At 36.9% G+C, this 10,954-nt stretch overlaps 1 protein-coding gene across 2 annotated transcripts; it reads left to right on the top strand.

The window, feature by feature from the left end:
• Positions 1 to 913: 913 nt before the first annotated feature.
• LOC146570041 (phospholipase A2 inhibitor subunit B-like) lies at positions 914 to 6,408 on the top strand. Of its 2 annotated transcripts, XM_085281128.1 has the most exons (5): positions 914 to 2,017; positions 2,115 to 2,277; positions 2,713 to 2,826; positions 3,979 to 4,053; positions 4,314 to 6,408. In XM_085281128.1, exons 2-5 carry the CDS (start codon positions 2,130 to 2,132, stop codon positions 4,697 to 4,699), a joined length of 723 nt encoding a protein of 240 aa, XP_085137254.1. In that variant the 5' UTR covers positions 914 to 2,017; positions 2,115 to 2,129; the 3' UTR covers positions 4,700 to 6,408. The 2 variants fall into 2 exon arrangements, with proteins under 2 accessions (XP_085137254.1, XP_085137255.1); XM_085281129.1 differs by having other exon boundaries at positions 914 to 2,277.
• The last annotated feature ends 4,546 nt before the right edge of the window (positions 6,409 to 10,954 follow it).

The raw sequence follows: 10,954 nt of genomic DNA, 5'->3' as shown, positions 1-10,954 counted from the left end.
TTGAACCAAACAGGACATGCTAAAAGAAAAAGAAAAAAAAGTGGATACGTGTATGTTTCTATCTTTCCAGGCCAGAGACAGGAAGGTGGCTAGAGGTCTGGACGGTGCACAACTTTATGGCTCCACTGCTCACCATTCCAACATGATACATTTCAAAGAAATATAAATGACCTGGTTTCAAAAAAGTAATGTCTATTCATTGTTTCGCTTTAAAATTTGATCACATCTGAAAACATGCACAATGAATTGATAAAAAACAACAAATGAATTGTAACTGAATAGAATCTGAGGCTTGTGGGGATAGGTTAATTGGATAATCCAAATTGTCACTAGGTGTGAATGTGCAAGTGAATGTGAGTGCGAATGGTTGTCTGTCCCTGTGTGTTGGCCCTGCGACAGACTGGCGACCTGTCCAGGGTGTACCCTGCCTCTCGCCCTATGACAGCTGGGATAGGCTCCAGCGCCCCCTGCGACCCTGAAAAGGATAAGCGGAAGCGAATGGATGGATGGATGGATAGAATCTGAGGCAGTAGCAATAGTTTAATAGCTTAATTGAAAAAAGAAACATTTTGATCATCTGTCATCTGAAAGTGCACAATCTTAGTGATTCAATCCTATCAAAGCCATCAGTGCAGAAAACCATAAGAGTATATACATTATTAAAATATATAATTTATAATAAAGACACACTATTAAGCATTAGTAAGGTATTAGTAAGTGTTTCAGTCATCATTCATAAAACATTATAAAGCATTACTCCTCCTTTCTAAAAAACTGATATAAATGTTTATTCTTGATTAATAGGTTCATGTATCATGCATATATAATATATAACTGTGATCAAAGTATTTACATGTATACTATTAAGTTCACATGCACTATTAAGATTAAGGTATGAGCTCATTTTTTGTGAATTTATTAATAGAGAATTTTATAAAAACTTATTTGATTATTATTTTATGTACTTATTTTTTTTTAATTCATAGTTAATTCAGGCAATTACTGGTAGTCATTTAACCATTTTGTGTGACTTCATCTAAATTGATTATTATGTTTACCTTATAAAGCATTTATTAATGAAAATCAAGTAGCTCACAAAGTCTTGGTTATCTTGACAACAGAAAAATGACAGACAAATCAAAAAGAGATACAAAACATACCAATATTTATTGCCAGGTGTAAATGTCAACCCCCAGAGATTTGCAGAAGATTGCAACGTAAGTTGGAACAGCGTCTAAGATGGTAAGAGGGGTTTAAGACAGAAAGAGAAGTTGGAGCTACAGGATATCTTACCTTTAAAATACTGAAGCTTCTTCATTTAAAATAAAATATGAATGAGATTATCACAAAAGTAACTGTTTCACAGAGCCTCACGAACAGTTGTAAACACTATAAACAAAATGCCCATTATATTAAGCCAATAAGCAGGAAAATGTCTCTGGGATGTTTTTAATTACTTTAGTTGATTCCTAAAGTTCAACTTTCCTCAGGTCTGTAGTCTGTTACCGAGCTTTAGTAAGATAACTCAGCACCCACTCAGGTTCAGGTCCAAAATGCTCCTGAATTAGTCAAAATAGTAAGAGTGATGTTGTTCTTTCACACATGTAAAGTCAGCTTAAATAAACAAATTACAAGACACTTTGGAGCTGAATATAACTTTATAAATTACATAATAAGGAGGAGCAATACTTTATAAGTGATAAATAAAGCACTTACTAACACCTAGTTAATCCTTTATAGTGTGTAATTATTATAAAGTGTTATCAAATGATGTTGCTTGAATGGACGTTTGTCTATACACACTTTAGTCTTTCTCAGACCTTTTTTGTTACAAAGAGGAAGGCTTTGGGCCTCATAGTTTTTTTGTCTCTTTTCTGCCTTGTTTCCAATCAAATACTCACCTGGTTTTTATTTCCTCTTCAACGAGTGGCTCATATATTTTTGACTTTGAGTTCTGAGCTGTATTTGTTTGAAAGCAGCACACAAAGCAGCCCAGTGGATAACTGCTTGTATACTGGTGAGTTTTTATTATATTTTAATGTTAATACCATTTAACAAATTAACATCTCTGAATAACTTTGAAAACCTTTAACACCTTCTTGTTTATCTTTAAGCTCTGCATTTAAACAATGATGGCATGGCTCCAATTTTGTATCCTTTTCCTGGTGGCTCCAATTGGGTACAGTCAGAATCCAGGTCCTCGTGGTCCCAAAGGAGACAGTGGACTTCCTGGACCAGCTGGTCCACCTGGAGTACCAGGACCAGTAGGTCAAAAAGGTGAGCAATAATCCTACAAACCACAAGACTACTGACCAGATACTATTTATAGTTTATCTAAAGCTTGTTACAATTCTTTTGTATAGCCAAATAAGTTTTCATGATGTATCAACAGAGGCTTATGCTACAAAGTATGAATGGCAGTGACACTGAATGAGCATTTTATGACATCAGATAGTGGAGGCTCAATATATTTATACTTCTATATACACTTTATACTTAGATATATGGTTAAGTGCATTAAATATGGTCTTTTTTTGGTGCTGACGTGAAGCTAAAATTCCCATTTGAGTAGTGATTAATTAATAATAAGGTATTTAACTGCTTTTTAGCTCTGTATAACCAGTTTCCTAACGTTGTGAGAGAATTTTTCCTCTTTGGGCTGTGAGTGAATATCTGAACATATGGTATGATACTTCCATACCTGCTTTAAAGGAGATACTGGAGTTAATGGACCAGTTGGATATGTTGGACTAGTTGGAGGACGTGGATTTCCTGGAAGACCTGGACTTCCTGGACAATCTGGAGAAGATTCTGACTGCAGAACAGGTGAAGATCAATTTTTATTAGTTTCATTAGTTACTAAGTTTTATTTTTCATTTTTGCACACAAGGGCAGCACCAACTACTTTCTTTGCTATGAAACATTCCCATAGATGCATTCAGTGTCCTTAACCATTGTAACTTTCTTTCTTTCAGTCCAACCACTCGTTGTATCTATCTGTCGTAAATGCCGTACAGGGGGCTGTACTCCCATGATGTTTCCTCTTCTTGCTCCTCTTCTGCCTGAGATATTCACTAAGCACATAATTGGTTGTGGCCATGTTTTTGATGTACTCATGGATCTTTGTTGTCTTCTCCTGGACAGTGGTTCTCACTAGTCCTTGATTTCCTTGCTTCCGCTTGAGTATAGAGTCTCTGGGTGTTGGACTTGAGGTGAAAACAACACAAGTACTAAAATCAAGGACTATGCCAAATAAAAATCTATTGAGGCAAGCATGAGTGTAGTAGGACTTGTACTAGGCATATCAATGGCAGTGATAGGAGCTGACTCTGACGATTGAATGGACTGACAGGAGCAAAAGTAAAAACAACCTCTGTTAAATTTGATGCAGAATTTTAAATGTAATTTATACAAATTACTTTTACCATTTTAATCAGTAGGGTTTATTAATATCAAATTGTTGTTTTATATAGTGTCACTACTCACAGCAGTCCTCTTGGCACTTCACTGCATACACTATATTACTCTGTTTATGCTGGGGTACCTGATCCTTGGTTTAGAACGATATTTAGTGTAATGTGTTTTGGAATGTGAAAGACACAGAAATGTGGTATTTGAAAAAATGCATCTTAGCTATAATTTTAATTGATTACTAGTGCTGTCTGCGTTAATCTCATTAAAATGGCGTTCACGCCATAACCGCATTAACTTGGCAAATCTCCCTTAAGGAGTTAGCGCAGATTGCCCCGTGTGAGGGGCTGATGGCGCTAACGCGTTAACGAGCTAACCGCGCTAACAAGCTAACCGCGCTAATGAGCTAACCGTGCTAACGTGTTGACGCCGTGCATGATTAGAGATTTGAAGCTCAAAAGAGAAAAACTAGCTTTTATTTAATAACAGTTTGCAATTTTAAACATACACAAAGAAATGTTGGTCCCAAATGACTACAACACTGATAATTTTATCTGTTTGATCTAGAGCTCTTTGGTTACATAGACCAGGACCTTCAAACCATTAGAGCCCTAAAGGAAACAATAACCAAGTTAGAGCTGGGTAAGTGTCATCAGCAGCAACAGGACATAGGTTTTACAGTAACTCCATCATTAATAACTCTGGGGGGTTTCCTTGTTTGCTTTTAAAATTTCAATTATCTTTCAGATTATTATTTAACATAATAATTTGAACTTTGAGCAATAAAGCTAAATGGAAGGATACATGGTGTGTAATGACTAGACGAAATCTTTTTTCTGCTGGTTTCTTTAAAATAAAAGTAGTTCATTCCAATTTCTCTTTCTATGCTGTTTTTTTTTCAGTTATAAACTACGATTTTGCCCGAGGAGTTGATGATGGAAAATATTTTGTGTCCAACAAGGAAAGAGGCTCTTTCCTCCAAGCTGTTGAGTTCTGCTCCCAGCGAGGATTAGAGCTGGCTTTGCCCCAGAGTGATAAAGAGAATAGCTTACTCACTGAAGTGTTTGAAAACAGTCCTAAAACAGTCTGGATTAATGCCAGCAATGGAAGAGCAGAGGGAAACCTTGGAGCTGATATGAAAAACCGACCTCTGACCTTTACCAGCTGGGCAGAAGGGCAGCCAGACAAATCCATCCAGGATCCAAGCTGCACCACGCTGTCAGAAGACGGTGTTTGGAGAGTGACAAGTGAATGCTCTATGAATGCTTACATTGTTTGTCAGTTATAGAAATGCCTTTGATGACATGAAGTAAAGTGTAACTCTTTGGGTTCTGGTGTGGGGAAATCAAATGGAGTACAAATATGTAATCACACATCTATCTGGCGCAATTTTCCTATTCCTATAAAACAGGTCAAATCATTCTTTCAAATCTTTTATTACATTTTTAGGTAAAATGAAAAATTCTTTTGAGACCTGCAGTATTTAGTAACCATTCACCATACAGTAGCCATATTTATATTCATCCAGCAAAGTGAGAAGTCATGGAGGGTGTTCTGGTTTGGTGGCCCCAGCATCTCATCTCTGCTTTATTTGCATGACTTGATCAAACAACAAACTTGTTAGTGAGTGTGACATGGCTGGAATGAGAATTAGCAGCTCAAAGTCTGAGGCTAGTCTGTGGCTTGTTTCCAGATTTAAATGTATTGATTTTTTCAGCTTCCAAATGAATAAGCAGCTTGTAACCTGGAATGTAGCAGCAGTACATTATCATTTTGATTAAATCATTTCACCTTCATTACCTGAGCATGATTGTATCAATTTGTACATTGCACTTTCTAAGATTAAAATCATACATATATGTTTCACTAGATAAATGCTTTATAACCACAGTTTTATCATGAGAGAAATACTCAGACATGTAAAATGTTTAAATGTGGATGGTGGATTTGCAGGCAGATGTTAAAGAAATTTTAAGGTAAGTAACATTTTCTTTTCAAATAACTCTGTCATGTTCTTGGGTCTGTTGACCCAGTGTTTTAAGTTTTAGTTTATTTGGATGTTGTTTATGTTTAAGTTCATTAGATTAGCGAAGTTCATTTGGTTATTAGACTCCTTGTGTTTTCTTCCCCTGTATTTAAGTTTCCCTCACCCTTTGTGTTTCACGCTGCGTGTCTTATGTTATCAAGTTTGTATTATCATGTCTGTCTCATGTTTCCTGTTTTATTTTGAAGGAGTCGTGTGTTCTTTGTTCATTGTATTTAGTTTCACTTCCCTTGTACTATCATTAGGCTCATGTCAGTCAGCTGTTCCTCCATGTGTTCCCACTTCCCCTAATCACCTCCTGTGTATTTAAGTCCTCTGTTTTCAGTGTGTCATTGTCAGGTTGTCTGTTGTCCTTTGTGTCATGTTTCCAGGTTCTGTGCTCTAGGTATTTTTGTGTCCATGTTAGGGTTCATGTTTTGGGTTTCTGTGTTATCTTAGCTCTCCCAGTTTAGGTTATTGTTTAGCTTCTCCTCTGCCTTTTGTTTTGTAATGTTTTCACCAGCCTTAATAAACGGCTCGCTTTCTGTTAACATTTAAGTTTTGTTTCATGGTGTCTGCATTTTGGGTCCTTTTCATAATACATACAGTCTGCCTCTGCCAGAATGTAACAAACACTTCTACTAAAGCAATGCCTTTGTGCTAGTCAATTTTGTTATGACCAATAGTGGATTTGTGTCTGATGTTATTCTCATACAGTTGAGCAAATATTTTGTACTACCACATGTAAGAAATGTTCCTATTTTGGTAGTAACATCCAGGCATAGACTATGTGAATCTTCTTGTCTTTAAGTTTTTATATAAGTAATTTGTGCATAGATAAAAATCATTTAATATTTTAAAAATATATTAAATTGTGATTTTGGTGGATCATCTGTCTGCACTATCAGTTTTAAGTAAATTTAAATTGAATACTTTTAAAATAACAGGTTCCTTTTGAAGAAAACATTTGTAAAGCCTGACATTTGTTTGTAATAATGGTCAAAGCTTTTTATAGCATTTTTTCTGTATGTGTAATCTACAGATTAAAAAATAATTCAAGAGAATAACCACTGTAAGCGTTGAATCTGGCTAAACGTGGCCATTGGACTCCAAAACTGATGGATGTAGTTTCATTAAGGGGAGGAGCTAAAGGAGTGAGAATCAGGCTCATCAGTGACATGCTTCTTGAGGTATGATGATTATTTAGACCTTTGGCTTCAGCATGCACTTTGTTGGCAGTCACCCATATAGTTTATACTCATTTCGATACTTTATCTATGTTTTCTTAAATAGGACATGCAATCAAAGTATGGAGAGAAGTACCCATCGACTGAACCTGGGAGAGAGAAGAGGACCTTTTCATGGCGTCTGGTGTAAGTAATTCAGCATCTTGACCATGTAACAAAAATGAAATCCACACTGATCATAGTGTGGATTTTAAAATAGGGCATTTACTTGCTCCTGCAATACTCATTGTAAGTTAAATTTGTAAATATAAATATATATGCACTTTAAGTTAAACCTTGCTCAATAATCACCCCATATCACACCCATATCAATGACCAGTTCAGCACAGGTGTTGGACATTGTAAAATGCTCCTTGGAAAATTCAACTAATGAACATAGCACAAGGTTAAAATTTGGTTATCACATAATTTTCTTACACTGAACGAGAATAAGACCGAAGTCATAGTTTTTGATAGTCACGCTCCGCCAGACCAGTTAGCTGATGCCCTCGCATGTCTTCTCGCAAGCCATCTCTCGCTCACTGTAAGAAACCTCGGAGTATTACTGGAAAGCTCTTTTAAACTAGAGAAACAGGTCTCCATTGTGGTAAAAACAGTTTTTACCAGCTGTGCCAGATATCTAAAGCAAAGCTGTTCCTTCCTCTAAAGGACCTTGAAAAGCTTATCCACGCATTTATCACGTCCAGACTGGACTACTGTAACTCCCTCTACTTGGGCCTCCAACACTCTTCTCTTTACCGGCTTCAGTTAGTTAAAAATGCAGCTGTGCATCTCTTAACAGGTACTAGAATCTATCATCACATCACTCCAATTTTAGCCAACTTATATTGACTCCCTGTTAAATATCATATAGATTTTAAAATTATTTTGTTTACTTTTAAAATTCTAAACAATTTAGCGTCCAGCTATCTATCCAAACGCCTCCATTTTTACAATCCCAATAGAGCAGTAAGATCTTCCAATCAGATGCTCCTAACACAACCTAGGTCTCGACTGAAATCCAGAGGTGACCGGGCCTTTGCAACCATAGCACCTAGACTCTGAAATAACACCCTGTTTATATTCGTACCTCTGTGTCGTCTTTTAAATTGTGCCCTAAAACTTATTTTTTTACTTTGGCTTTTAATTCAAACTAGTTGGCTGTTATCTGGCTTGTTGTGTTGTCACCTATTGTTTCTTGCCCTGTTTTTTCTTAATTGTTTTGTTTTAATTGTCTCATGCTTTTACTCTGTCTGACTGTGAAGCACTTTGGTCAACTTCGTTGTTTTTAATATGTGCTATATATATTTTTTTACTTTGAGTACTTTGAGCTGTATTTGTTTGAAAGCAGCGCATGAAGCAGCCTAGTGGATAATTGCTTGTATATTGGTGAGTTTCTATTATATTTTAGTGTTAATACCATCCATTGATCCATCCATTCGCTTCCGCTTATCCTTTTCAGGGTCGCGGGGGTGCTGGAGCCTATCCCAGCTGTCATAGGGCGAGAGGCAGGGTACACCCTGGACAGGTCGCCAGTCTGTCGCAGGGCAGTGTTAATACCATTTAACAAATTAACATCTCTGAATAACTTTGAATACCTTTAACACCTTCTTGTTTATCTTTAAGCTCTGCATTTATAGGTTCATTATATTTATACAAATTACTTTTAGATATATGGTTAAATGTAATTATTGTGGTCTTTTTGTGGTGCTGACATAAGGCTAAAATTCCAGTTTGAGTGATTTTGAGCTCCATATAACCAGTTTCCTAATGTGGTGAGAGAATTTTACTCTTCAGACTGCAAGTGAATATTTGAACATATACGATCACAGCTGATACTTCTATACATGCTTTAAAGGAGATACTGGACTTGATGAACCACCTGGTTTAGCTGGAATAATTGGACCACATGGAATGACTGGACCATCTGGAAAACGTGCAGACTGCTGAGCAGGTGGTAATCAGTTTTTATCAGATTCATTAGTTTTTAAGTTGCATTTTTTATTTTTACACAATTAAATCATTTTGTATTAATTAAATTAATGGTTGATTTTGTATATGCTAAGCAAAAAACTAAAAAATCCAAAACAACAACAACAACCTCAAAAAGGATTGTTAGGTGACCTTCCTAAAACTGCAAAACCTTATGCATGTCAGGTCTATGCCACGAGCTCATGTGTTAATAAGTGTGTGTGTATCTCTCTATCTATCTGTATATATGTGTGTGTCTGTTTGATCCAGATCTCATTGGTTCCATGGACCAGGACCATCAAACCATTACATCCTTAAAAGAAAGCATATCTAAGATAGAGCTGACTAACTGTCATCAAGAGCAACTAGACATGAATTTTAAAGTAGGGGGAACATTTTTATCTGTTTTGAAACATGTTCCAACTCTGGCTTGTTTGGTTTTTAAATGTAAATTATTTTTCAGACATTTATTTAACATTGTAATTTGAACAATAAAGTAAAATGAAAGGATACATCATGTGTGATAGCTAGACAAAACCTTTTTTACTGCTGTTTTTAACAAAATAAATAAAAGTAGTTCGTTCAGATTTCTTCTCTCTATGCTTCTGTTTTTCAGTTAAACTACAATTTTCAAGATTCAAGAATCAAGATTCAAGAGCTTTATTGTCAATACAGTAGTATACACAGTATACAGTGCATGCTGTTTCACCCTAAGCCCCCCATGGTGCATTTATAAATATATAAAGGATATATCTCCAAGAGATATAAAACTACTAATTAAAAATAAATAACACGCTAAGTTTTAGTAAAAATTAAGGGGGAAAAGTTACTAATTACTAACTATATAATTCTATACAATACTATAATGGTAACTATACAATATTAACTGTACGATAAACAAAGACAGGACAGGGACAATACAAAGTGGAATGTGCAGTAGGTATTGAATACCAGTTTCAAGTTATTGTCAGGATATTATTGACGAGACATGACAAAGACGTGCAAAATACAAAATGTGCAAATACAATATAATTTAGGTGTGTGTTCAGAACTATGTGACTGAGTGTACAAATAAGCATATTGTTCCCAGGTCCAGTTTGTAGTGGATTTGTGGTAGTTTTTGTTGTTTTTGAGTCTTTTGATGATTATTGTAAGGTGTTTGTAGAGGTGTATGTTTACATCAGTCCTTTTTGTGGTAGTGAGTTGAGGGCTCTGACTGCTTGGGGGAAGAAGCTCTTGCAGTGTCTGGTTGTTATGGTTTTAATGCTGCGAAACTGTCTGCCAGATGGAAGGAGGGAGAACAGTGCATGTGAGGGGACGAAATTGTCCTTCACTATGCTGTTTGCACGTCGAATGATGTGTCTGTCATAGAGTTGGGAGATGGATGTGAGAGGGCTTCCAATGATCGTCTGTGCTGTCCTCACTATCCACTGCAGAGACTTCTTTTCAGCGAGGGTGCAGTTCCCATACCAGATAGCAATGTAGCAGCAGAGGACGGTCTCATTGGTTCCCCGGTAAAATTATGTGAGGGTAGGAGAAGGGAGACTGGCCTTCTTCAATTTCCTAAGAAAGTGAAGACGTTGTTGAGCTTTCTTCATGATGGTGGTGGTGTTAAGGTTCCAGAAAAGATCATCTGATGTGTGCACACCCAGGAACTTCACACTGTTGACCATCTCAACAGCAGATCCGTTGTTGTGCAGTGGGGTGTGGGTCATTGAGCTCTTCCTGAAGTTAACAACCATCTCTTTAGTCTTCTGAACATTTAGAGACAGGTTGTTATTCTGACACCAGTCTACCGGGTGTTGTACCTCCTCTCTGTATTCAAACTCATCGTTGTTGGTGCTAAGACCCACCACTGTTGTGTCATCTGCAAACTTGATGATGTGGTTTGAGCTGTACTGTGCAGTACAGTCATGTGTTAGCAGGGTGAATAGAAGTGGGCTAAGCACACACCCCTGCGGCGATCCTGTGCTCAGTCTGATGACTTTGGAGGTTTTATTTCCTATGAAGACAGACTGGAGCCTGTCAGTTAGGAAGTCCAAGATTCAATTGCAGAGGGAGGTGTTTATTCCTAGTGAGTCCAACTTCTTTACCAGCTCCTGGGGAATGACTGTGTTGAATGCTGAGCTGAAGTCAATAAACAACTTAATAATAAACAACTTTTTGTCGAGATGGGAGAAAGAAAGGTGAAGAGCAGATGAGATGGCATCATCTGTGGATGATGTTATGTTATGTTGGCGATAAGCAAACTGTAGTGGGTCCAGATTCAGTGGAAGCTGAGTTTTCATGTGCCTCAATACCTGCCTCTCAAAGCACTGATGAT

Source organism: Mchenga conophoros, linkage group LG7 (assembly GCF_057382185.1).
Source record: "Mchenga conophoros isolate Kocher_MC1m ecotype Shallow Benthic linkage group LG7, M_conophoros_male_GT1.1, whole genome shotgun sequence".
Taxonomy (NCBI): domain Eukaryota; kingdom Metazoa; phylum Chordata; class Actinopteri; order Cichliformes; family Cichlidae; genus Mchenga; species Mchenga conophoros.
Note: the sequence above shows the minus strand (reverse complement) of the source record. Positions and strands in the feature narration are given on the sequence as shown.

What these genes read in the sequence shown, in the direction of transcription:
- LOC146570041 (XM_085281128.1), top strand. Translation starts at nt 2,130, where the DNA reads ATGATGGCATGGCTCCAATTTTGTATCCTTTTCCTGGTGGCTCCAATT. An exon ending in AGATTCTGACTGCAGAACAG is followed by an intron (nt 2,827 to 3,978) that starts GTGAAGATCAAT and finishes TGTTTGATCTAG; the next exon opens with AGCTCTTTGGTTACATAGAC. An exon ending in AATAACCAAGTTAGAGCTGG is followed by an intron (nt 4,054 to 4,313) that starts GTAAGTGTCATC and finishes TTTTTTTTTCAG; the next exon opens with TTATAAACTACGATTTTGCC.